General features: G+C 50.7%; 1 protein-coding gene across 8 annotated transcripts in view; it reads right to left on the bottom strand.

The window, feature by feature from the left end:
• SYNE2 (spectrin repeat containing nuclear envelope protein 2) overlaps window positions 1–27828 on the bottom strand; it is a 1840150-nt gene that overhangs the window by 1315996 nt on the left and 496326 nt on the right. For all 8 annotated transcript variants that reach the window (XM_069638223.1, XM_069638224.1, XM_069638227.1 and 5 more), the window contains 2 exons: window positions 24209–24359; window positions 23015–23173 (listed from right to left, as the gene is read on the bottom strand). In XM_069638223.1, the coding sequence (XP_069494324.1) occupies window positions 23015–23173; window positions 24209–24359 (310 nt within the window). The remainder of the gene's footprint in view (window positions 1–23014; window positions 23174–24208; window positions 24360–27828) is intronic.

The raw sequence follows: 27828 nt of genomic DNA, 5'->3' as shown, positions 1-27828 counted from the left end.
TCTAAACTCCCACGCCTCTGCTCCGGATGCCTCTAAACTACAACACCTCTGCTCTGGAGGCCTCTAAACTCCAACACCTCTGCTCTGGAGGCCTCTAAACTCCCACACCTCTGCTCCGGAGGCCTCTAAACTACAACACCTCTGCTCTGGAGGCCTCTAAACTCCAACACCTCTGCTCTGGAGGCCTCTAAACTCCCACACCTCTGCACCGGATGCCCCTAAACTCCAACACCTCTGCTCTGGAGGCCTCTAAACTCCCACACCTCTGCTCTAGATGCCTCTAAACTCCCACACCTCTGCTCTGGAGGCCTCTAAACTCCCACACCTCTGCTCTGGATGCCTCTAAACACCTCTGCTCTAGATGCCTCTAAAATCCCACACCTCTGCTCTGGAGGCCTCTAAACTCCCACACCTCTGCTCTGGAGGCCTCTAAACTCCCACGCCTCTGCTCCGGATGCCTCTAAACTCCCACGCAAAATGTAGATTCTGCAAATTTGGCCAAGAATCGGTGAGACATCTAATATTGGACTGTGGTGCCATTGCAGCGCAGCGTAGTCTGCATTTGGATCGTTTTGCCCCCTCGTCAGGAAACATGGATTCCTGGTGGTGTTACCTGATCGCAGGTCTAAATACTCAGTTAACCTGCGCAATAATAAACTTTATGGATGCACTACAGTTAAACACTTGATGCATAATTAGTGATTTTAGTCAGTAAAAGCCTTGAGGAGATGTGGTGCAAATGTAACAAAAAGTTTTTCTTTCTGTTGTAATAAACTAATGTTACATAAAAAAAAAAAAAAAAACTCCCACGCATCTGCTCCAGATGCCTCTAAACTCCAACACCTCTGCTCCGGAGGCCTCTAAACTCCCACACTTCTGCTCTGGAGGCCTCTAAACTCCCACACCTCTGCTCTGGAGGCCTCTAAACTCCCACACCTCTGCTCTAGATGCCTCTAAACTCCCACACCTCTGCTCTGGAGGCCTCTAAACTCCCACACCTCTGCTCTGGATGCCTCTAAACACCTCTGCTCTAGATGCCTCTAAAATCCCACACCTCTGCTCTGGAGGCCTCTAAACTCCCACACCTCTGCTCTGGAGGCCTCTAAACTCCCACGCCTCTGCTCCGGATGCCTCTAAACTCCCACGCAAAATGTAGATTCTGCAAATTTGGCCAAGAATCGGTGAGACATCTAATATTGGACTGTGGTGCCATTGCAGCGCAGCGTAGTCTGCATTTGGATCGTTTTGCCCCCTCGTCAGGAAACATGGATTCCTGGTGGTGTTACCTGATCGCAGGTCTAAATACTCAGTTAACCTGCGCAATAATAAACTTTATGGATGCACTACAGTTAAACACTTGATGCATAATTAGTGATTTTAGTCAGTAAAAGCCTTGAGGAGATGTGGTGCAAATGTAACAAAAAGTTTTTCTTTCTGTTGTAATAAACTAATGTTACATAAAAAAAAAAAAAAAAAACTCCCACGCATCTGCTCCAGATGCCTCTAAACTCCAACACCTCTGCTCCGGAGGCCTCTAAACTCCCACACTTCTGCTCTGGAGGCCTCTAAACTCCCACACCTCTGCTCTGGAGGCCTCTAAACTCCCACGCCTCTGCTCTGGATGCCTCCAAACGCCCACACCCCTGTTCTGGAGGCCTCTAAACTCCCATACCTCTGCTCCGAATGCTCCTAAACTCCAACACATCTGCTCTGGAAGCCCCTAAACTCCCAAACCTCTGCTCTTGAGGCCTCTAAACTCCCACACCTCTGCTCCGGATGCCTCTAAACTCCAACACCTCTTCTCTGGAGGCCTCTAAACTCCAACATCTCTGCTCTGGAGGCCTCTAAACGCCCACACCTCTGCTCCGGAGGCCTCTAAACTCCAACACCTCTCCTCTGGAGGCCTATAAACTCCCACACCTCTGCTCTGGATGCCTCTAAACTCCCACACCTCTGCACCGGAGGCCTCTAAACTCCAACGCCTCTGCTCCGGAGGCCTCTAAACTCCCACACCTCTGCTCCGAATGCCTCTAAACCCCCTCGCCTCTGCTCCGGATGCCTCTAAACTCCCACGACTCGGCTCCGGATGCCTCTAAACTCCCACACCTCTGCTATGGAGGCCTCTAAACTCCCACGCCTCTGCTCTGGATGCCTCTAAATTCCCACGCCTCTGCTCCGGAGGCCTCTAAACTCCCACTCCTCTGCTCCGGACGCCTCTAAACTCCCACGCCTCTGCTCCGGAGGCCCCTAAACTCCCACGCCTCTGCTCCGGATGCCTCTAAACTCCAACACCTCTGCTCCGGAGGCCTCTAAACTCCCACAACTCTGCTCTGGAGGCCTCTAAACTCCCACACCTCTGCTCTGGAGGCCTCTAAACTCCGAAGCCTCTGCTCCGGATGCCTCTAAACTCCCACGCATCTGCTCCAGATGCCTCTAAACTCCAACACTTCTGCTCTGGAGGCCTCTAAACTCCCACACCTCTGCTCTGGAGGCCTCTAAACTCCCACGCCTCTGGTCTGGATGCCTCCAAACGCCCACACCCCTGTTCTGGAGGCCTCTAAACTCCCATACCTCTGCTCCGAATACCCCTAAACTCCAACACATCTGCTCTGGAAGCCCCTAAACTCCCACACCTCTGCTCTTAAGGCCTCTAAAGTCCCACACCACTGCTCCGGATGCCTCTAAACTCCAACACCTCTTCTCTGGAGGCCTCTAAACTCCAACATCTCTGCTCTGGAGGCCTCTAAACTCCCACACCTCTGCTCCGGAGGCCTCTAAACTCCAACACCTCTCCTCTGGAGGCCTATAAACTCCCACACCTCTGCTCTGGATGCCTCTAAACTCCCACACCTCTGCTCCGGAGGCCTCTAAACTCCAACGCCTCTGCTCCGGAGGCCTCTAAACTCCCACACCTCTGCTCCGGATGCCTCTAAACTTCAACTCCTCTGCTCCGAGGCCGCTAAACTCCCACACCTCTGCTCTGGATGCCTATAAACTCCCACACCACTGCTCTGGAGGCCTCTAAACTCCCACACCTCTGCTCTGGAGGCCTCTAAACTCCCACGCCTCTGCTCCGGATGCCTCTAAACTCCAAAACCTCTGCTCTGAGGCCTCTAAACTCCCACACCTCTACTCTGGATGCCTCTAGTCTCCCACGCCTCTGCTCTGGAGGCCTCTAAACTCCAACACCTCTGCTCTGGATGCCTATAAACTCCCACACCACTGCTCTAGAGGCCTCTAAACTCCCACACCTCTGCTCTGGAGGCCTCTAAACTCCCACGCCTCTGCTCCGGATGCCTCTAAACTCCAAAACCTCTGCTCCGAGGCCTCTAAACTCCCACACCTTTGCTCTGGAGGCCTCTAAACTCCCACACCTCTGCTATGGATGCCTCTAAACTCCCACTACTCTGCATCTGTCTCCAAACTCCCACACCTCTGCTCTGGATGCCTCTAAACTCGCACAACTCTGCTCTGGATGCCTCTAAACTCCCACGCCTCGGCTCCGGATGCCTCTAAACTCCCACACCTCTGTTATGGAGGCCTCTAAACTCCCACGCCACTGCTCTGGATGCCTCTAAATTCCCACGCCTCTGCTCCGGAGGCCTCTAAACTCCCACGCCTCTGCTCCGGACGCCTCTAAACACCCATGCCTCTGCTCTGGAGGCCCCTAAACTCCCACGCCTCTGCTCTGGATGCCTCTAAACTCCAACACCTCTGCTCCGGAGGCCTCTAAACTCCCACACCTCTGCTCTGGAGGCCTCTAAACTCCCACACCTCTGCTCTGGAGGCCTCTAAACACCCACGCCTCTGCTCCGGATGCCTCTAAACTCCTACGCCTTTGCTCCAGATGCCTCTAAACTCCAACAATTCTGCTCTGGAGGCCTCTAAACTCCCACACCTCTGCTCTGGAGGCCTCTAAACTCCCAAGCCTCTGCTCCGGATGCCTCTAAACTACAACACCTCTGCTCTGGAGGCCTCTAAACTCCAACACCTCTGCTCTGGAGGCCTCTAAACTCCCACACCTCTGCTCCGGAGGCCTCTAAACTACAACACCTCTGCTCTGGAGGCCTCTAAACTCCAACACCTCTGCTCTGGAGGCCTCTAAACTCCCACACCTCTGCACCGGATGCCCCTAAACTCCAACACCTCTGCTCTGGAGGCCTCTAAACTCCCACACCTCTGCTCTAGATGCCTCTAAACTCCCACACCTCTGCTCTGGAGGCCTCTAAACTCCCACACCTCTGCTCTGGATGCCTCTAAACACCTCTGCTCTAGATGCCTCTAAAATCCCACACCTCTGCTCTGGAGGCCTCTAAACTCCCACACCTCTGCTCTGGAGGCCTCTAAACTCCCACGCCTCTGCTCCGGATGCCTCTAAACTCCCACGCAAAATGTAGATTCTGCAAATTTGGCCAAGAATCGGTGAGACATCTAATATTGGACTGTGGTGCCATTGCAGCGCAGCGTAGTCTGCATTTGGATCGTTTTGCCCCCTCGTCAGGAAACATGGATTCCTGGTGGTGTTACCTGATCGCAGGTCTAAATACTCAGTTAACCTGCGCAATAATAAACTTTATGGATGCACTACAGTTAAACACTTGATGCATAATTAGTGATTTTAGTCAGTAAAAGCCTTGAGGAGATGTGGTGCAAATGTAACAAAAAGTTTTTCTTTCTGTTGTAATAAACTAATGTTACATAAAAAAAAAAAAAAAAACTCCCACGCATCTGCTCCAGATGCCTCTAAACTCCAACACCTCTGCTCCGGAGGCCTCTAAACTCCCACACTTCTGCTCTGGAGGCCTCTAAACTACCACACCTCTGCTCTGGAGGCCTCTAAACTCCCACGCCTCTGCTCTGGATGCCTCCAAACGCCCACACCCCTGTTCTGGAGGCCTCTAAACTCCCATACCTCTGCTCCGAATGCCCCTAAACTCCAACACATCTGCTCTGGAAGCCCCTAAACTCCCAAACCTCTGCTCTTGAGGCCTCTAAACTCCCACACCTCTGCTCCGGATGCCTCTAAACTCCAACACCTCTTCTCTGGAGGCCTCTAAACTCCAACATATCTGCTCTGGAGGCCTCTAAACGCCCACACCTCTGCTCCGGAGGCCTCTAAACTCCAACACCTCTCCTCTGGAGGCCTATAAACTCCCACACCTCTGCTCTGGATGCCTCTAAACTCCCACACCTCTGCACCGGAGGCCTCTAAACTCCAACGCCTCTGCTCCGGAGGCCTCTAAACTCCCACACCTCTGCTCCGAATGCCTCTAAACCCCCTCGCCTCTGCTCCGGATGCCTCTAAACTCCCACGACTCGGCTCCGGATGCCTCTAAACTCCCACACCTCTGCTATGGAGGCCTCTAAACTCCCACGCCTCTGCTCTGGATGCCTCTAAATTCCCACGCCTCTGCTCCGGAGGCCTCTAAACTCCCACTCCTCTGCTCCGGACGCCTCTAAACTCCCACGCCTCTGCTTCGGAGGCCCCTAAACTCCCACGCCTCTGCTCCGGATGCCTCTAAACTCCAACACCTCTGCTCCGGAGGCCTCTAAACTCCCACAACTCTGCTCTGGAGGCCTCTAAACTCCCACACCTCTGCTCTGGAGGCCTCTAAACTCCGAAGCCTCTGCTCCGGATGCCTCTAAACTCCCACGCATCTGCTCCAGATGCCTCTAAACTCCAACACTTCTGCTCTGGAGGCCTCTAAACTCCCACACCTCTGCTCTGGAGGCCTCTAAACTCCCACGCCTCTGGTCTGGATGCCTCCAAACGCCCACACCCCTGTTCTGGAGGCCTCTAAACTCCCATACCTCTGCTCCGAATGCCCCTAAACTCCAACACATCTGCTCTGGAAGCCCCTAAACTCCCACACCTCTGCTCTTAAGGCCTCTAAAGTCCCACACCACTGCTCCGGATGCCTCTAAACTCCAACACCTCTTCTCTGGAGGCCTCTAAACTCCAACATCTCTGCTCTGGAGGCCTCTAAACTCCCACACCTCTGCTCCGGAGGCCTCTAAACTCCAACACCTCTCCTCTGGAGGCCTATAAACTCCCACACCTCTGCTCTGGATGCCTCTAAACTCCCACACCTCTGCTCCGGAGGCCTCTAAACTCCAACGCCTCTGCTCCGGAGGCCTCTAAACTCCCACACCTCTGCTCCGGATGCCTCTAAACTTCAACTCCTCTGCTCCGAGGCCGCTAAACTCCCACACCTCTGCTCTGGATGCCTATAAACTCCCACACCACTGCTCTGGAGGCCTCTAAACTCCCACACCTCTGCTCTGGAGGCCTCTAAACTCCCACACCTCTGCTCCGGATGCCTCTAAACTCCAAAACCTCTGCTCCGAGGCCTCTAAACTCCCACACCTCTACTCTGGATGCCTCTAGTCTCCCACGCCTCTGCTCTGGAGGCCTCTAAACTCCAACACCTCTGCTCTGGATGCCTATAAACTCCCACACCACTGCTCTAGAGGCCTCTAAACTCCCACACCTCTGCTCTGGAGGCCTCTAAACTCCCACGCCTCTGCTCCGGATGCCTCTAAACTCCAAAACCTCTGCTCCGAGGCCTCTAAACTCCCACACCTCTGCTCTGGAGGCCTCTAAACTCCCACACCTCTGCTATGGATGCCTCTAAACTCCCACTACTCTGCATCTGTCTCCAAACTCCCACACCTCTGCTCTGGATGCCTCTAAACTCGCACAACTCTGCTCTGGATGCCTCTAAACTCCCACGCCTCGGCTCCGGATGCCTCTAAACTCCCACACCTCTGTTATGGAGGCCTCTAAACTCCCACGCCACTGCTCTGGATGCCTCTAAATTCCCACGCCTCTGCTCCGGAGGCCTCTAAACTCCCACGCCTCTGCTCCGGACGCCTCTAAACACCCATGCCTCTGCTCTGGAGGCCCCTAAACTCCCACGCCTCTGCTCTGGATGCCTCTAAACTCCAACACCTCTGCTCCGGAGGCCTCTAAACTCCCACACCTCTGCTCTGGAGGCCTCTAAACTCCCACACCTCTGCTCTGGAGGCCTCTAAACACCCACGCCTCTGCTCCGGATGCCTCTAAACTCCTACGCCTTTGCTCCAGATGCCTCTAAACTCCAACAATTCTGCTCTGGAGGCCTCTAAACTCCCACACCTCTGCTTTGGAGGCCTCTAAACTCCCAAGCCTCTGCTCCGGATGCCCCTAAACTCCAACACATCTGCTCTGGAAGCCCCTAAACTCCCACACCTCTGCTCCGGAGGCCTCTAAACTCCCACTTCTCTGCTCCGGATGCCTCTAAACTCCCACGCCTCTGCTCCAGGTGCCTCTAAACTCCAACACTTCTGCTCTGGAGGCATCTAAACTCCCACACCTCTGCTCTGGAGGCCTCTAAACTCCCACTCCTCTGCTCTGGATGCCTCCAAACGCCCACACCCCTGTTCTGGAGGCCTCTAAACTCCCATGCCTCTGCTCCGGATGCCCCTAAACTCCAACACATCTGTCCTGGAAGCCCCTAAACTCCCACACCTCTGCTCCGGAGGCCTCTAAACTCCCACGCCTCTGCTCCGGATGCCTCCAAACTCCAACACCTCTGCTCTGGAGGCCTCTAAACTCCCACAACTGTGCTCTGGATGCCGCTAAACTCCCACACCTCTGCTCTGGATGCCTCTAAACTCCCACACCTCTGCTCTGGAGCCCTCTAAACTCCCACACCTCTGCTCTGGATGCCTCTAAACTCCCACACCTCTGCTCCTGAGGCCTCTAAACTCCCAGGACTCTGCTCTGGAGGCCTCTAAACTCAAACACCTCTGCTCCAAGGGCTCTAAACTCCCACACCTCTGCTCTGGAGGCCTCTAAACTCCCACACCTCTGCTCTGGATGCCTCTAAACTCCCACTACTCTGCATCTGTCTCAAAACTCCCCCACCTCTGCTCTGGATGCCTCCAAACTCCCACACCTGTGCTCTAGATGCCTCTAAACTCCCACACCTCTGCTCTGGATGCCTTTAAACTCCCACGCCTCTGCTCTGGAGGCCTTTAGACTCCCACGCCTCTGCTCCGAATGCCTCTAAACTCCAACACCTCTGCTCCGAGTCCTTTAAACTCCCACACCTCTTCTCTGGATGCCTCTAAACTCCCACACCTCTACTATGGAGGCCTCTAAACTCCCGCACCTCTGCTCTGGATGCCTCTAAACTCCCACGCCTCTGCTCCGGATGCCTCTAAACTCCCACACCTCTACTCCAGAGTCCTCTAAACTCCCACACCTCTGCTCCGGATGCCTCTAAACTCCAACACCCCTGCTCCGGAGGCCTCTAAACTCCCACACCTCTGCTCCGGAGGCCTCTAAACTCCCACACCTCTGCTCTGGAGGCCTCTATACTCCCATGCCTCTGCTCTGGATGCCTCTAAACTCCCACGCCTCTGCTCCGGATGCCTCTAAAGTCCCACACCTCTGCTCTGGAGGCCTCTAAACTCCCACGCCTCTGCTCTGGATGCCTCCAAACTCCCACACCCCTGTTCTGGAGGGCTCTAAACTCCCATGCCTCTGCTCTGGAGGCCCCTAAACTCCCACGCCTCTGCTCTGGATGCCTCTAAACTCCAACACCTCTGCTCCGGAGGCCTCTAAACTCCCACACCTCTGCTCTGGAGGCCTCTAAACTCCCACACCTCTGCTCTGGAGGCCTCTAAACACCCACGCCTCTGCTCCGGATGCCTCTAAACTCCTACGCCTCTGCTCCAGATGCCTCTAAACTCCAACAATTCTGCTCTGGAGGCCTCTAAACTCCCACACCTCTGCTCTGGAGGCCTCTAAACTCCCAAGCCTCTGCTCCGGATGCCCCTAAACTCCAACACATCTGCTCTGGAAGCCCCTAAACTCCCACACCTCTGCTCCTGAGGCCTCTAAACTCCCACGTCTCTGCTCCGGATGCCTCTAAACTCCCACGCCTCTGCTCCAGGTGCCTCTAAACTCCAACACTTCTGCTCTGGAGGCATCTAAACTCCCACACCTCTGCTCTGGAGGCCTCTAAACTCCCACTCCTCTGCTCTGGATGCCTCCAAACGCCCACACCCCTGTTCTGGAGGCCTCTAAACTCCCATGCCTCTGCTCCGGATGCCCCTAAACTCCAACACATCTGTCCTGGAAGCCCCTAAACTCCCACACCTCTGCTCCGGAGGCCTCTAAACTCCCACGCCTCTGCTCCGGATGCCTCCAAACTCCAACACCTCTGCTCTGGAGGCCTCTAAACTCCCACAACTGTGCTCTGGATGCCTCTAAACTCCCACACCTCTGCTCTGGATGCCTCTAAACTCCCACACCTCTGCTCTGGAGCCCTCTAAACTCCCGCACCTCTGCTCTGGATGCCTCTAAACTCCCACACCTCTGCTCCTGAGGCCTCTAAACTCCCAGGACTCTGCTCTGGAGGCCTCTAAACTCAAACACCTCTGCTCCAAGGGCTCTAAACTCCCACACCTCTGCTCTGGAGGCCTCTACACTCCCACACCTCTGCTCTGGATGCCTCTAAACTCCCACTACTCTGCATCTGTCTCAAAACTCCCCCACCTCTGCTCTGGATGCCTCCAAACTCCCACACCTGTGCTCTAGATGCCTCTAAACTCCCACACCTCTGCTCTGGATGCCTTTAAACTCCCACGCCTCTGCTCTGGAGGCCTTTAGACTCCCACGCCTCTGCTCCGAATGCCTCTGAACTCCAACACCTCTGCTCCGAGTCCTTTAAACTCCCACACCTCTTCTCTGGATGCCTCTAAACTCCCACACCTCTACTATGGAGGCCTCTAAACTCCCGCACCTCTGCTCTGGATGCCTCTAAACTCCCACGCCTCTGCTCCGGATGCCTCTAAACTCCCACACCTCTACTCCAGAGTCCTCTAAACTCCCACACCTCTGCTCCGGATGCCTCTAAACTCCAACACCCCTGCTCCGGAGGCCTCTAAACTCCCACACCTCTGCTCCGGAGGCCTCTAAACTCCCACACCTCTGCTCTGGAGGCCTCTATACTCCCATGCCTCTGCTCTGGATGCCTCTAAACTCCCACGCCTCTGCTCCGGATGCCTCTAAAGTCCAACACTTCTGCTCCGGAGACCTCTAAGCTCCCACACCTCTGCTCTGGAGGCCTCTAAACTCCCACGCCTCTGCTCTGGATGCCTCCAAACTCCCACACCCCTGTTCTGGAGGGCTCTAAACTCCCATGCCTTTGCTCCGGATGCCTCTAAACTCCCACACCTCTGCTCTGGATGCCTCTAAACTCCCACACCTCTGCTCTGAAAGCCTCTAAACTCCCACACATCTGCTCTGGATGCCTCTAAACTCCCACGCCTCTGCTCTGGAAGCCTCTAAACTCTGCCTCCCTGATAATTGTCCAGACAGTGGCACCTGTGCAGGCTCAGAATCCAGGATTAGGGATTGGTGGAGTTTGCTCAACTCGGTTCCACTTTAATGCAGTTTTGGAATTCGGCACGTGCTGACATTGGATGTGGGCAAGAGCATCGAAAGGCCTCAAGGAGGCAGAAGATGGTGGAGGTTCATAGGAAAGAGAAGCGATGCAGGAAGTTGAGAAGGAAAGGAGAGTAATCCTGGAAAGGGAGCTCTGGTTCAACTTGTGCTGGTGACCTCTGTGGCAGAACCAGTATTCTGAGGGGTTACCCTAAAGCCCCCTAAACCCAGTGTGATTTGGAGACACATAACCCAGGATTGGCAAGGCCAGAACCAAGTCCGGTGCCCACAAGTCTTGCAGGTGGGGAGGACCGACTAAAGACATCTCAGCTTCGTACTAAAGGGACAGCCGCATTCTCTTGAGTACAGCATCGGCAAACAGGGGACACTTAGTAGCCCAGTGTCCGTGAGTGGCCTTTGATTCATCGCTAGGAGGTGGAAGCTCAGGGAAGTGGGGGGCACTGATGGACTTTGGTCTTCAAGCAAGTTTGAGCTGCTCCCTTTTAGTTCTTTTTCAGTTAGCTTAGCCATTTACACAATTCACTCTAAACCATGCGATTCATGTTGTAGAATAGATCTGGTTGAACCCTGTTTTGTTTTAATTCCTGGGTTGTTCATTAATTCCTCAACAGTAACAGACCAAGGGCCGGTAGAAAGAATGAGGAGAAGAAGGACACACTGAAATAACTATTTGTGATGCAGATATAGCAGTTGCCTTGGTAACAAATGATTCTGCTTCCCTACACCATTTCACTTCTCTCTTATCGCTGTAGCAATGTTTTGGACACAAGGTTGCACAAAAGGGAAACCTATGTTTCAAAACTAAAATTGCACGCCAGACCCTGAAGGACAGACCATTTGTTGCATTTGCTCTCAGCCTCTGAAGTAACCACCCCCCACCCCCACCAGAAGATATCACACTTGCCCTCACTGTGAGGTCTTCCCAGGAAAAAATCAAGACCCATGTGTTCTAATGAGGCGCTGAGGAGAAACCACTGCGGGAACCTGCCAGAGGAGCCAAGATTTCATTGTATCATGAAGTAGGCGCCCCTCAAACAAACATAGAAAATCCTCCCCAATCGTTCTCAATGTACTTATTATAATCCTGAAAAGGGGCCTCCCGAATGGACAGAAACTTCAGCAAGATGCATGGGACGGGAGGATAGCTCAGAGGCAACGTGCTCACCTTGGAAGCAAGATGACACGGAGCGACACAGGTTCGATCCCCGGGTCCGCGCTTAGAAACCTCTGGGTATTAAGCGTGTTATAAATAACCTATCATTTCATGCTATGGACAGGAGCACACACCATGTTAGTGACTAGAGAGGAACCATGTCAGAGACTAGAGAGGAACCATGTAAGCGACTAGAGAGGAAGCATGTCAGTGACTAGAGAGGAACCATGTCAGTGACTAGAGAGGAAGCATGTCAGTGGCTAGAGAGGAAGCATGTCAGTGACTAGAGAGGATCCATGTCAGTGACTAGAGAGGAGCCATGTCAGTGGCTAGAGAGGAAGCATGTCAGGGACTAGAGAGGATCCATGTCAGAGACTAGAGAGGAACCATGTAAGCGACTAGAGAGGAAGCATGTCAGTGACTAGAGAGGAACCATGTCAGTGACTAGAGAGGAACCGTGTCAGTGACTAGAGAGGAAGCATGTCAGTGACTAGAGAGGATCTATGTAAGTGACCAGAGAGGAACCATGTCAGTGACTAGAGAGGAAGCATGTCACTGACTAGAGGCAATCCATGTCAGTGACTAGAGAGGAACCATGTCAGAGACTAGAGAGGAACCATGTATTCAACTAGAGAGGAAGCATGTCAGTGACTAGAGAGGAACCATGTCATTGACTAGAGAGGAAGCATGTCAGTGACTAGAGAGGCAGCATGTCAGTGACTGGAGATGATCCATATCCATATCAGTGAATAGAGAGGATCCATGTCAGTGACTAGAGAGGAACCATGTCAGTGACTGGAGATGATCCATGTCAGTGACTAGAGAGGATCCATGTCAGTAACTAGAGAGGAACCATGTCAGAGACTAGAAAGGAACCATGTATTCACCTAGAGAGGAAGCATGTCAGTGACTAGAGAGGAACCATGTCAGTGACTAGAGAGGAACCATGTCAGTGACTAGAGAGGAAGCATGTCAGTGACTAGAGGCAATCCATGTCAGTGACTAGAGAGGAACCATGTCAGAGACTAGAGAGGAACCATGTATTCACCTAGAGAGGAAGCATGTCAGTGACTAGAGAGGAACCATGTCAGTGACTAGAGAGTATCCATGTCAGTGACTAGAGAGGAACCATGTCAGTGACTGGAGATGATCCATGTCAGTGACTAGAGAGGATCCATGTCAGTGACTAGAGAGGAAGCATGTCAGTGACTAGAGAGGAACCATGTCAGTCACTGGAGATGATCCATGTCAGCGACTAGAGAGGATCCATGTAAGCGACTAGAGAGGAAGCATGTCAGAGACTAGAGAGGAGCCATGTAAGCGACTAGAGAGGAACCATGTCAGTGACTAGAGAGGAACCATGTCAGTGACTAGAGAGGAACCATGTCAGTGACTAGAGAGGAACCATGTCAGTGACTAGAGAGGAACCATGTCAGTGACTAGAGAGGAACCATGTCAGAGACTAGAGAGGAACCATGTAAGCGACTAGAGAGGAAGCATGTCAGTGACTAGAGAGGGACCATGTCAGTGACTAGAGAGGAACCATGTCAGTGACTAGAGAGGAAGCATGTCAGTGACTAGAGGCAATCCATGTCAGTGACTAGAGAGGAACCATGTCAGAGACTAGAGAGGAACCATGTATTCAACTAGAGAGGATCCATGTCAGTGACTAGAGAGGAACCATGTCAGTGACTAGAGAGGAACCATGTCAGTGACTAGAGAGGAAGCATGTCAGTGACTAGAGAGGAAGCATGTCAGTGACTAGAGAGTATCCATGTCAGTGACTAGAGAGGAACCATGTCAGTGACTGGAGATGATCCATGTCAGTGACTAGAGAGGAACCATGTCAGTGACTGGAGATGATCCATGTCAGTGACTAGAGAGGATCCATGTCAGTGACTAGGGAGGAAGCATGTCAGTGACTAGAGAGGAACCATGTCAGTCACTGGAGATGATCCATGTCAGCAACTAGAGAGGATCCATGTCAGTGACTAGAGGAACCATGTAAGCGACTAGAGAGGAAGCATGTCAGAGACTAGAGAGGAGCCATGTAAGCGACTAGAGAGGAAGCATGTCAGTGACTAGAGAGGAACCATGTCAGTGACTAGAGAGGAACCATGTCAGTGACTAGAGAGGAACCATGTCAGAGACTAGAGAGGAACCATGTAAGCGACTAGAGAGGAAGCATGTCAGTGACTAGAGAGTAACCATGTCAGTGACTAGAGAGGAACCATGTCAGTGACTAGAGAGGAACCATGTCAGTGACTAGAGAGGAAGCATGTCAGCGACTGGAGATGATCCATATCCATATCAGTGACTAGAGAGGAAGCATGTCAGTGACTAGAGAGGAACCATGTCAGTGACTGGAGATGATCCATGTCAGTGACTAGAGAGGAAGCATGTCAGTGACTAGAGAGAAACCATGTCAGTGACTGGAGATGATCCACGTCAGTGACTAGAGAGGAAGCATGTCAGTGACTAGAGAGGAACCATGTCAGTGACTAGAGAGGAACCGTGTCAGTGACTAGAGAGGAAGCATGTCAGTGACTAGAGAGGATCTATGTCAGTGACTAGAGAGGAACCATGTCAGTGACTAGAGAGGAAGCATGTCAGTGACTAGAGGCAATCCATGTCAGTGACTAGAGAGGAACCATGTCAGAGAATAGAGAGGAACCATGTATTCAACTAGAGAGGAAGCATGTCAGTGACTAGAGAGGAACCATGTCAGTGACTAGTGAGGAAGCATGTCAGTGACTAGAGAGGAAGCATGTCAGTGACTGGAGATGATCCATATCCATATCAGTGACTAGAGAGGATCCATGTCAGTGACTAGAGAGGAACCATGTCAGTGACTGGAGATGATGCATGTCAGTGACTAGGGAGGATCCATGTCAGTGACTAGAGAGAAAGCATGTCAGTGACTAGAGAGGAACCATGTCAGTCACTAGAGATGATCCATGTCAGCGACTAGAGAGGATCCATGTCAGTGACTAGAGGAACCATGTAAGCGACTAGAGAGGAAGCATGTCATATCATATCATGCTATGGACAGGAGCACACACCATGTCAGTGACTAGAGAGGAACCATGTCAGAGACTAGAGAGGAACCATGTAAGCGACTAGAGAGGAAGCATGTCAGTGACTAGAGAGGAATCATGTCAGTGACTAGAGAGGAACCATGTCAGTGACTAGAGAGGAAGCATGTCAGTGACTAGAGAGGATCCATGTCAGCGACTAGAGAGGAACCATGTCAGTGACCAGAGAGGAAGCATGTCAGTGACTGGAGATGATCCATATCCATATCAGTGACTGGAGAGGATCCATGTCAGCGACTGGAGATGATCCATGTCAGTGACTAGAGAGGAAGCATGTCAGTGACTAGAGAGGAACCATGTCAGTGACTAGAGAGGAAGCATGTCAGTGACTAGAGAGGAAGCATGTCAGTGACTAGAGAGGAACCATGTCAGTGACTAGAGAGGAAGCATTTCAGTGACTAGAGAGGAAGCATGTCAGTGACTAGAGAGGAACCATGTCAGTGACTAGAAAGGATCCATGTCAGTGACTAGAGATGAACCATGTCAGTGACTAGAGAGGATCCATGTCAGTGACTAGAGAGGAAGCATTTCAGTGACTAGAGAGGAACCATGTCAGTGACTGGAGATGATCCACATCAGTGACTGGAGATGATCCATGTCAGTGACTAGAGAGGAAGCATGTCAGTGACTAGAGAGGAACCATGTCAGTGACTGGAGATGATCCATGTCAGTGACTAGAGAGGATCCATGTCAGTGACTAGAGAGGAAGCATTTCAGTGACTAGAGAGGAAGCATGTCAGTGACTGGAGAGGAAGCATGTCAGTGACTAGAGAGGACCCATTTCAGTGACTAGAGAGGAACCATGTCAGTGACTGGAGATGAACCATGTCAGTGACTAGAGAGGAAGCATGTCAGTGACTAGAGAGGAACCATGTCAGTGACTAGAGAGGATCCATGTCAGTGACTAGAGAGGAAGCATTTCAGTGACTAGAGAGGAACCATGTCAGTGACTAGAGAGGAAGCATTTCAGTGACTAGAGAGGAACCATGTCAGTGACTGGAGATGATCCACGTCAGTGACTGGAGATGATCCATGTCAGTGACTAGAGAGGAAGCATGTCAGTGACTAGAGAGGAACCATGTCAGTGACTGGAGATGATCCATGTCAGTGACTAGAGAGGATCCATGTCAGTGACTAGAGAGGAAGCATGTCAGTGACTAGAGAGGAAGCATGTCAGTGACTAGAGAGGAACCATGTCAGTGACTAGAGAGGATCCATGTCAGTGACTAGAGAGGAAGCATTTCAGTGACTAGAGAGGAACCATGTCAGTGACTAGAGAGGAACCATGTCAGTGACTAGAGAGGATCCATGTCAGTGACTAGAGAGGAATCATTTCAGTGACTAGAGAGGAACCATGTCAGTGACTGGAGATGAACCATGTCAGTGACTAGAGAGGAAGCATATCAGTGACTAGAGAGGAAGCATGTCAGTGACTAGAGAGGAAGCATTTCAGTGACTAGAGAGGAACCATGTCAGTGACTAGAGAGGAAGCATGTCAGTGACTGGAGATGATCCATATCCATATCAGTGACTAGAGAGGAAGCATGTCAGTGACTAGAGAGGATCCATGTCAGCGACTGGAGATGATCCATGTCAGTGACTAGAGAGGAAGCATGTCAGTGACTAGAGAGGAAGCATGTCAGTGACTAGAGAGGAACCATGTCAGTGACTGGAGATGATCCATGTCAGTGACTAGAGAGGAAGCATGTCAGCGACTGTGGATGATCCACGTCAGTGACTGGAGATGATCCATGTCAGTGACTAGAGAGGAACCATGTCAGTGACTGGAGATGATCCATGTCAGTGACTGGAGATGATCCATGTCAGTGACTAGAGAGGAACCATGTCAGTGACTGGAGATGATCCATGTCAGTGACTGGAGATGATCCATGTCAGTGACTAGAGAGGAACCATGTCAGTAACTAGAGAGGATCCATGTCAGTGACTAGAGGAGCCATGTCAGTGACTGGAGATGATCCACATCAGTGACTGGAGATGATCCATGTCAGTGACTAGAGAGGAAGCATGTCAGTGACTAGAGAGGAACCATGTCAGTGACTGGAGATGATCCATGTCAGTGACTAGAGAGGAAGCATGTCAGTGACTAGAGAGGAACCATGTCAGTGACTAGAGAGGATCCATGTCAGCGACTAGAGAGGAAGCATTTCAGTGACTAGAGAGGAACCATGTCAGTGACTGGAGATGAACCATGTCAGTGACTAGAGAGGAAGCATGTCAGTGACTAGAGAGGAAGCATGTCAGTGACTAGAGAGGAACCATGTCAGTGACCAGAGAGGAACCATGTCAGTGACTAGAGAGGAAGCATGTCAGTGACTGGAGATGATCCATATCCATATCAGTGACTAGAGAGGAAGCATGTCAGTGACTAGAGAGGATCCATGTCAGCGACTAGAGAGGATCCATGTCAGTGACTAGAGAGGAAGCATGTCAGTGACTAGAGAGGAAGCATGTCAGTGACTAGAGAGGATCCATGTCAGCGACTAGAGAGGATCCATGTCAGTGACTAGAGAGGAAGCATGTCAGTGACTAGAGAGGAACCATGTCAGTGACTAGAGAGGAAGCATTTCAGTGACTAGAGAGGATCCATGTCAGTGACTAGAGAGGAAGCATTTCAGTGACTAGAGAGGAACCATGTCAGTGACTGGAGATGATCCACGTCAGTGACTAGAGAGGATCCATGTCAGTGACTAGAGAGGAAGCATTTCAGTGACTAGAGAGGATCCATGTCAGTGACTAGAGAGGAAGCATTTCAGTGACTAGAGAGGAACCATGTCAGTGACTAGAGAGGAACCATATCAGTGACTAGAGAGGAAGCATGTCAGTGACTAGAGAGGATCCATGTCAGTGACTAGAGAGAATCCATGTCAGTGACTAGAGATCAACCATGTCAGTGACTAGAGAGGAAGCATGTCAGTGACTAGAGAGGATCCATGTCAGTGACTAGAGAGGAACCATGTCAGTGACTAGAGATGAGCCATGTCAGTGACTAGAGAGGAACCATGTCAGTGACTAGAGAGGAACCATGTCAGTGACTAGAGAGGAACCGTGTCAGTGACTGGACAGGAACCATGTCAGTGACTAGAGAGGAAGCATGTCAGTAACTAGAGAGGAAGCATGACAGTGACTAGAGAGAAAGCATGTCAGTGACTAGAGAGGAAGCATGTCAGTGAGTAGAGATGAAGCATGCCAGTGACTAGAGAGGAACCGTGTCAGTGACTAGAGAGGAACCGTGTCAGTGACTAGCGAGGAACCATGTCAGTGACTAGGGAGGAACCATATCAGTGACTAGAGAGGAACGGTGTCAGTGACTAGAGAGGAACCATGTCAGTGACTAGAGAGGAACCATGTAAGCGACTAGAGAGGAACCGTGTCAGTGACTAGAGAGGAACTGTGTCAGTGACTGGACAAGAACCATGTCAGTGACTAGAGATGAATCATGTCAGTGACTAGAGAGGAAGGATGTCAGTGACTGGAGAGGAACCATGTCCGCGACCAGAGAGTAACCATGTAAGCAACTAGAGAGGAACCATTTCAATGACTAGAGAGGAAACATGTCAGTGACTAGAGAGGAACCATGTCAGTGACTAGAGATGAGCCATGTCAGTGACTAGAGAGGAACCATGTCAGTGACTAGAGAGGAACCGTGTCAGTGACTAGAGAGGGACCGTGCCAGTGACTGGAGAGTAACCATGTCAGTGACTAGAGAGGAAGCATGTCAGTGACTAGAGATGAGCCATGTCAGTGACTAGAGAGGAACCATGTCAGAGACTAGAGAGGAACCATGTCATGACTAGAGAGGAAGGATGTCAGTGACTAGAGAGGAAGGATGTCAGTGACTAGAGAGGAACCGTGTCAGTGACTAGAGAGGAAGCATGTCAGTGACTAGAGAAGAACCATGTCAGCGACTAGTGAGGAACCATGTCAGTGACTAGAGAGGAAGGATGTCAGTGACTAGAGAGGAAGCATGTCTGTGACTAGAGAGGAACCATGTAAGCGACTAGAGAGGAACCATGTCAGTGACTAGAGAGGAACCATGTAAGAAACTAGAGAGGAACCATGTCAGTGATTAGAGAGGAACCGTGTCAGTGACTGGAGAGGAACCATGTCAGTGACTAGAGAGGAAGCATGTCAGTAACTAGAGAGGAAGCATGACAGTGACTAGAGAGAAAGCATGTCAGTGACTAGAGAGGAAGCATGTCAGTGAGTAGAGATGAAGCATGCCAGTGACTAGAGAGGAACCGTGTCAGTGACTAGAGAGGAACCGTGTCAGTGACTAGCGAGGAACCATGTCAGTGACTAGGGAGGAACCATATCAGTGACTAGAGAGGAACGGTGTCAGTGACTAGAGAGGAACCATGTCAGTGACTAGAGAGGAACCATGTAAGCGACTAGAGAGGAACCGTGTCAGTGACTAGAGAGGAACTGTGTCAGTGACTGGACAAGAACCATGTCAGTGACTAGAGATGAATCATGTCAGTGACTAGAGAGGAGGGATGTCAGTGACTGGAGAGGAACCATGTCCGCGACTAGAGAGTAACCATGTAAGCAACTAGAGAGGAACCATTTCAATGACTAGAGAGGAACCATGTCAGTGACTAGAGAGGAACCATGTCAGTGACTAGAGATGAGCCATGTCAGTGACTAGAGAGGAACCATGTCAGTGACTACAGAGGAACCGTGTCAGTGACTAGAGAGGGACCGTGCCAGTGACTGGAGAGGAACCATGTCAGTGACTAGAGAGGAAGCATGTCAGTGACTAGAGATGAGCCATGTCAGTGACTAGAGAGGAACCATGTCAGAGACTAGAGAGGAACCATGTCATGACTAGAGAGGTAGGATGTCAGTGACTAGAGAGGAAGGATGTCAGTGACTAGAGAGGAACCGTGTCAGTGACTAGAGAGGAAGCATGTCAGTGACTAGAGAAGAACCATGTCAGCGACTAGTGAGGAACCATGTCAGTGACTAGAGAGGAAGGATGTCAGTGACTAGAGAGGAAGCATGTCTGTGACTAGAGAGGAACCATGTAAGCGACTAGAGAGGAACCATGTCAGTGATTAGAGAGGAATGATGTAAGCGACTAGAGAGGAACCATGTCAGTGACTAGAGAGGAACCATGTCAGTGACTGGATCGGAACCGTGTCAGTGACTAGAGAGGAACCGTGTCAGTGACTGGAGAAGAGAGGAACTGTGTCAGTGACTAGAGAGGAACCGTGTCAGTGACTGGAGAGGAACCATGTCAGTGACTAGAGATGAGCCATGTCAGTGACTAGAGAGGAACCATGGCAGTGACTAGAGAGGAGCCATGTAAGTGACTAGAGAGGAACCATGTCAGTGACTATAGAGGAACCATGTCAGTGACTAGAGAGGAACTATGTCAGTGACTGGAGATGATCCATGTCAGTGACTGGAGATGATCCATGTCAGTGACTAGAGAGGAACCATGTCAGTGACTGGAGATGATCCATGTCAGTGACTGGAGATGATCCATGTCAGTGACTAGAGAGGAACCATGTCAGTGACTAGAGAGGATCCATGTCAGTGACTAGAGAGGAGCCATGTCAGTGACTGGAGATGATCCACGTCAGTGACTGGAGATGATCCATGTCAGTGACTAGAGAGGAAGCATGTCAGTGACTAGAGAGGAAGCATGTCAGTGACTAGAGAGGAACCATGTCAGTGACTAGAGAGGAACCATGTCAGTGACTAGAGAGGAAGCATGTCAGTGACTGGAGATGATCCATATCCATATCAGTGACTAGAGAGGAAGCATGTCAGTGACTAGAGAGGATCCATGTCAGCGACTAGAGAGGATCCATGTCAGTGACTAGAGAGGAAGCATGTCAGTGACTAGAGAGGAACCATGTCAGTGACTAGAGAGGAAGCATGTCAGTGACTGGAGATGATCCATATCCATATCAGTGACTAGAGAGGAAGCATGTCAGTGACTAGAGAGGATCCATGTCAGCGACTAGAGAGGATCCATGTCAGTGACTAGAGAGGAAGCATGTCAGTGACTAGAGAGGAAGCATGTCAGTGACTAGAGAGGATCCATGTCAGCGACTAGAGAGGATCCATGTCAGCAACTAGAGAGGAAGCATGTCAGTGACTAGAGAGGAACCATGTCAGTGACTAGAGAGGAAGCATTTCAGTGACTAGAGAGGATCCATGTCAGTGACTAGAGAGGAAGCATTTCAGTGACTAGAGAGGAACCATGTCAGTGACTGGAGATGATCCACGTCAGTGACTAGAGAGGATCCATGTCAGTGACTAGAGAGGAAGCATTTCAGTGACTAGAGAGGATCCATGTCAGTGACTAGAGAGGAAGCATTTCAGTGACTAGAGAGGAACCATGTCAGTGACTAGAGAGGAACCATGTCAGTGACTAGAGAGGAAGCATGTCAGTGACTAGAGAGGATCCATGTCAGTGACTAGAGAGGATCCATGTCAGTGACTAGAGAGGAACCATGTCAGTGACTAGAGAGGAAGCATGTCAGTGACTAGAGAGGAAGCATGTCAGTGACTAGAGAGGATCCATGTCAGTGACTAGAGAGGAACCATGTCAGTGACTAGAGATGAGCAGTGTCAGTGACTAGAGAGGAACCATGTCAGTGACTAGAGAGGAACTGTGTCAGTGACTGGAGAGGAACCATGTCAGTGACTAGAGAGGAAGCATGTCAGTAACTAGAGAGGAAGCATGCCAGTGACTAGAGAGAAAGCATGTCAGTGACTAGAGAGGAAGCATGTCAGTGAGTAGAGATGAAGCATGCCAGTGACTAGAGAGGAACCGTGTCAGTGACTAGAGAGGAACCGTGTCAGTGACTAGCGAGGAACCATGTCAGTGTCTAGGGAGGAACCATATCAGTGACTAGAGAGGAACGGTGTCAGTGACTAGAGAGGAACCATGTCAGTGACTAGAGAGGAACCATGTAAGCGACTAGAGAGGAACCGTGTCAGTGACTAGAGAGGAACTGCGTCAGTGACTGGACAAGAACCATGTCAGTGACTAGAGATGAATCATGTCAGTGACTAGAGAGGAAGGATGTCAGTGACTGGAGAGGAACCATGTCAGTGACTAGAGAGTAACCATGTAAGCAACTAGAGAGGAACCATTTCAATGACTAGAGAGGAACCATGTCAGTGAATAGAGAGGAACCATGTCAGTGACTAGAGATGAGCCATGTCAGTGACTAGAGAGGAACCATGTCAGTGACTAGAGAGGAACCGTGTCAGTGACTAGAGAGGGACCGTGCCAGTGACTGGAGAGGAACCATGTCAGTGACTAGAGAGGAAGCATGTCAGTGACTAGAGATGAGCCATGTCAGTGACTAGAGAGGAACCATGTCAGAGACTAGAGAGGAACCATGTCATGACTAGAGAGGAAGGATGTCAGTGACTAGAGAGGAAGGATGTCAGTGACTAGAGAGGAACCGTGTCAGTGACTAGAGAGGAAGCATGTCAGTGACTAGAGAAGAACCATGTCAGCGACTAGTGAGGAACCATGTCAGTGACTAGAGAGGAAGGATGTCAGTGACTAGAGAGGAAGCATGTCTGTGACTAGAGAGGAACCATGTCAGCGACTAGAGAGGAAGCATGTCAGTGACTAGAGAGGAACCATGTAAGCGACTAGAGAGGAACCATGTCAGTGACTAGAGAGGAACCATGTAAGAAACTAGAGAGGAACCATGTCGGTGATTAGAGAGGAACGATGTAAGCGACTAGAGAGGAACCATGTCAGTGACTAGAGAGGAACCATGTCAGTGACTGGATCGGAACCGTGTCAGTGACTAGAGAGGAACCGTGTCAGTGACTGGAGAAGAGAGGAACCGTGTCAGTGACTAGAGAGGAACCGTGTCAGTGACTGGAGAGGAACCATGTCAGTGACTAGAGATGAGCCATGTCAGTGACTAGAGAGGAACCATGGCAGTGACTAGAGAGGAGCCATGTAAGTGACTAGAGAGGAACCATGTCAGTGACTATAGAGGAACTATGTCAGTGACTAGAGAGGAACTATGTTAGCGACTAGAGAGGAACCATGTCAGAGGAAGCATGTCAGTGACTAGAGAGGAACCATGTCAGTGACTAGAGAGGAAGCATGTCAGTGACTAGAGAGGAACCATGTCAGTGACTAGAGAGGAACCATGTCAGTGACTAGAGAGGAACCATGTCAGTGACTAGAGAGGATACATGTTAGTGACTAGAGATGAGCCATGTCAGTGACTAGAGAGAAACCATGTCAGTGACTGGAGAGGATCCATGTCAGTGACTAGAGAGGCCTTGCACACTCACATCCAGCCACCTGTCCAGCATGCTGTTGGCTTCCTTCTCAAAGGTTGGCTCCTGAAAGCTTTGCATTTTATTCATTTGGAACTGGAGGCTTTTGCAGATGTTGTTCATTTTCTCAACTTCTTCGGCGTGATGGTTCAACTCAACCTTCTCAAGTTTAAGCTGAAAAAAGATGGAGAGTGAGGTTAGATCATGTTATTGCGTAGATCGGCGCAAGCGGTAGAACACGCCCATGACCAACGGCTGACATGGAAAAGTGAGGCCACAGACACATGTATATATACTGCAAGCTGCCAGAGCTGGGGAATGCAGTGGGTGCATGCAAGGACCCTCCACAAGCCCATGGGAAGGCCTTTGGATACCAGAGCACCATATATAAACCAAAACAAATGCATTAGAGTACAGCTAGGAGGGATATGACATTTGAACTGATATTTATACTGCGCCTCTCACCACCCGAGTGGTCTTACGGCACCTGGCCTTGTCTGAAAAGTTGGTATATTGTGACCCCGTCAGTGTGTCCCCGGACCTTATTCTGTGAGGGGTTAGACAGTAGAACAAACCAACTTAGAGGGTGGAAAACAATGTGGAAGAGGGGGGTTGGGATATGATTGCAGTAGCCAGGGTACGTATTTCTTAACTGTGGTTAGTTATTGACATATGAGGAGGGAGACACAGCTAGTCAGCGTTGCTTAGTTATTTACACTCCCATTTACTGATCATAGTGATCCCACACATTGTCTACCCATCCTCCTGCCCATTCCAAAAAAACAACCTCCTGAGATACCTTTGGGCTAAATCTATCAAGCAGTAGCATCAAACTGTGGCCTGTCATTACTTATTTCTAAACAGTCTCATAAGAATTAGTGGCTGAATTGCATCAGTAACTGCGCTGCCAGTGTAATAAAAATGTATTAACCAAGTTTGCCTTCAGCCACTTGATTTATATCTGTTACTTGCAGTGAAGTCTTGTTACGCATTCACAAAGCACACAGCTTTGGCTTGTGTATAAGCACCTGGCAAGCACTGCTACCACATGCCCACATGTCATCATTTTATGGGCAGGTGGTACCATTATGGCAGTGCCTGGCAAATGTCTGTCCCATCACGACACACAAGCCTGAACGGTTGGCTTTGCCAATTTGTCAAGAGGGTTCAGATTTGGGGCACGCTGGTGGGTGATAGGCCTGCACTCACCTTGGCCAGCGTCCGCTGGAGGTTCTCCTTCCCTATGTAGGACGCCTGATGCAGCAGGCCCTGCTCCTGTCTCTGGATTACTGAGGTCAGGCTGTTCTTGAGGGTCTGGAAGACTCTCAGCATCGCGGTGACAGTCTCACACTGCTCTCGGCTGTAGGGGAAGAAACCACACTGCTCTCGTCACACATCCTGGCAGCATTTCATAGTCACACTTATGTCACATTGTGTTCATTCCCAACACACGTTTATGAAACAAGTTTCTGTCCTGCTCGGCTCGAGCTTATGCCACACAAAGCTTTATGATATGACATTTATAACGTGCCTATATACAAGTGTTTCAAGGAGCGACGAGGCAAGGAAGGGGAGGGGAAAAGTGCCAGGGGAAAGGGGGTGGCAGTGCTGTACATGGAATCAAAACAATAACAAGAAGTGCGGCCAGCAGGAGGCTGGTGCAAGGGTAAGTGCAGACAGCAGTCTTCCAAAAGTGCAGGTAGGGGGACTGTAGGGTTACAGATACAGAACCAAGTGCAAGGGATGCCGGGAGGAAGTGCGGGTGTGCAACTGGGCGGGTAGGGACCTGGGCCCAAAATCAGAGGGTAGCCAGGTGACCAGTGCAGAATCAGACAGGAAAACAGCAGAGGAGAGCAAGAGAGAAGGCAGAAGCAAAGAGGAAGGTCTTGAGGTGCTTTCCGGACCCGGAGATGGTTCTCCTAAAGTTTCAGAGAGGCAGGGAGGCTGTTCCAGAGGGACGCACCAGCCAAAGAAAGATCTACCACCATCTTGTTGCTTGGAGATGCGACAGACTCTGAGGGAGTTGGAGGTGGAAGAGCGAAGAGCTTGAGTAGGAAGATATTTAAGAAAAGAGAGTTGAAGGTATTGAGGCCTCAGGCCCCAGAAGGCCTTGTTGACAATGCAGAGGGTTTTGAACTTAATCCTCGCAGCCACTGGGAGCCAGTGAAGATATTTCAGTCTTGGAGAGATACGATCCGTGGGCTTGAGGCCAAGGACAAGTCTCACAGTCCTGTTCTGGATGAGTTGCACTGGGCAGAGAGTTGAAGCAGGCAGATTTAGAAAGAGGCTGTTGCAGTAGTCCTGCCTAGAGAGAACCAGAGCTCTGGAGACAGTGAGCTTCTGGGGGAAGGAGAGGAAAGGAAGAATACCTCTGAGGAGGTGCAGCTGGTAGTGTGACTTCTTCCAGACGTCAGAGATATGACGAGAGAAGGTGTAGAGTCGAAGATGACCCCAAGGTTTTTAGCTCCGCAGGTCAGAGCAGGAAGAGGGCCAAGAGCAGCCGGCCAGAGAGTGACAGGAAAGGAGGGAGCAGGTGTGCTGATGAGGAAAATCTCAGTCTTACTGGCATTAAGGCAGAGATCGTTGGCCGCACACCACTCCTGGATAGCAGACAGTCATAGATGAGAGACGGAGAAGAGGTGGCCGAAGGTAGCCTGAAAATGAGTTGAGTGTCATCCACATAGCACTGACAGTTGGGGCAGAGAGCGGCAATGCAGTGGACAAGGAGTGCCAGGTATTGGTTCACCAGCCAGGGAGAGAGGTTAGACCCCTGGGGAACACCACAGGTAGAGATCGAGATAGAGGAGAGGAAGGACCCAAGTTCGACCTGGGAGGGTTGATCAGAGAGGAAAGAAGTCAGCCACGCCAGGGCCTGACCGGTGATACCTAGGTTATCACAGAAGGTTGAGCAGGATCGCATGGTTGACTGTGTCAAAGGCAGAAGAGAGATCAAGTAAGATGAGGACACAAGAGGTGTTGGAATCATGGTTGGAGAGCAGCTCTTCACGGATGTTCAGGAGAGCAGTTTCTGTGCTTCTGGCAGCTCTGAAGCCAGACTGATGGTCATGAAGACAACCAACAGATTCAGTGTGAAGATTAAGCTGGGAGATGGGCAGCTTTTCCAGGAGTTTTCACAGGAAAGGAGTGATGGAGATTGGGCGATAGTTAGCCGGGCAGGACGGGTCGACAGAGGGTTTCTTAAGAAGAGGGTGCACAAGGGAGTGCTTCAAGGGGGATGGGAATACTCCAGTGGCAAAGGAGTGGTTGCAGAAGTCGGCCAGAGCAGGAGCCAGGGAGTCAATGTGGTCCTTGATAGTTTTGGAGGAACATGGATGAACCTGTTTTGATGAGACGTTCATAGATCTGACTTGTCTAGAAACCTCATCTGGGGAGAACAGGGGAAAGGCAGAGAAGGAGGGAGGAGTGGTGGCCAAAGATGGGCCAGAGGAAGAGCAGGGAGTAGAGGGAGCAGGGCGAGAGGAAGAGAGAGAGGACAGGATGTTCTGAGTTTTAGAGATGAAGTGAGAAGCCAGGGCCGTGCAGAGGGTCTGGGAAGGGACAGGAGATGTAGAGACCGCAGCAGGATTGGCCAGTTCCTTGCAGATTTTAAAGAGTTCGGCTGTGTTGTTAGATGCCGCAGAGACCGCGGGCTCAGATGTGAGCTCTCTTCTTGGTGCGGACTGATAGCCGGTATTGTCTTTGGAAAATTAAAGAGTGAGATAGAGGAACAATTAGAGAGTGAGATAGAGGAAAGGGAGGACCCAAGTTGGACCTGGGAAGTTATCTACTTCCATACATTTTGACAATATCAAACAGAGTTTCATTTTTCGTTCTAATGCCAACATCCAATAATGTGCTTGACTTTGACCCTGGTTCATGTAATGTTGTGATTAAATGGGTGTCATGGTCATTTCTAAACTGCATGACTGTCACTCCGTGGCACAGCACGCTGTCCTTCAGGACGTTCCTTATTGCCCTGCAAGTCCCATGAGTGTGATGAGGAAGTGCTGCCTGGCCTGCAGTCAGTCACTCAGTCTGTCATGGCATGTGTGAGGCCTCTACGGTGCAGTCTGGTCTCTGCATTCTGGCACCTGCACCTTCACTTCTATCTAAAAACATGATTCCAGTCGAATAATACAAACACACCACAGTGGTAATGCCATTACAAGGCTCTGCATCATGTGTTACAGCCAAATAAGCGGTGCCAGGCTAATGCTCACTGATCAGAAGGTACGCCCATCTGCACCTTAACGCTGACTCTAGAAGCGCTTAGTGCTTTGCTGAGGCTCCCTTGCCAGCCTCATGCTCACTGATCATAAGGTCCGTCCCTCGGCACTGACGCTGAATCTAGAAACACTTAGTGCTTTGCTTGGGCTCCCTTGCTGGCTTATACTCACTGTTCATGAGGTAAGTCCCTCAACACTTTAACGCTGGCTCTTAAAGCACTTAGTTGTTTGCTGAGGTTCGCTTACCAGGTTCATACTCACTGATTATAAGGTAAGTCCCTCTGCACCTTTACTCCTACTCTAGAAGAACCTAGTGCTTTGTGAGGCTCCCTTGCCAGGCTCATGCTCACTGATCATAAGGTAAGTCCCTCGGCACCGTAACGCTAGCTCTAGAAGCAATTAGTGCTTTGCTTGGGCTCCCTTGCTGGCTTATACTCACTGTTCATGAGGTAAGTCCCTCAACACTTTAACGCTGGCTCTTGAAGCACTTAGTTGTTTGCTGAGGCTCGCTTGCCAGGCTCATGCTCACTGATCATAAGGTAAGTCCCTCGGCACCTTAACGCTGGCTCTAGAAGCAATTAGTGCTTTGCTGAGGCTCCCTTG

The sequence above is a fragment of the Ambystoma mexicanum genome, chromosome 14 (assembly GCF_040938575.1).
Source record: "Ambystoma mexicanum isolate Mex_15411 chromosome 14, UKY_AmexF1_1, whole genome shotgun sequence".
NCBI classification, from domain to species: domain Eukaryota; kingdom Metazoa; phylum Chordata; class Amphibia; order Caudata; family Ambystomatidae; genus Ambystoma; species Ambystoma mexicanum.
The sequence above is the reverse complement of the archived record's forward strand: the minus strand, read 5'-3'. Positions and strand labels throughout refer to the sequence as shown.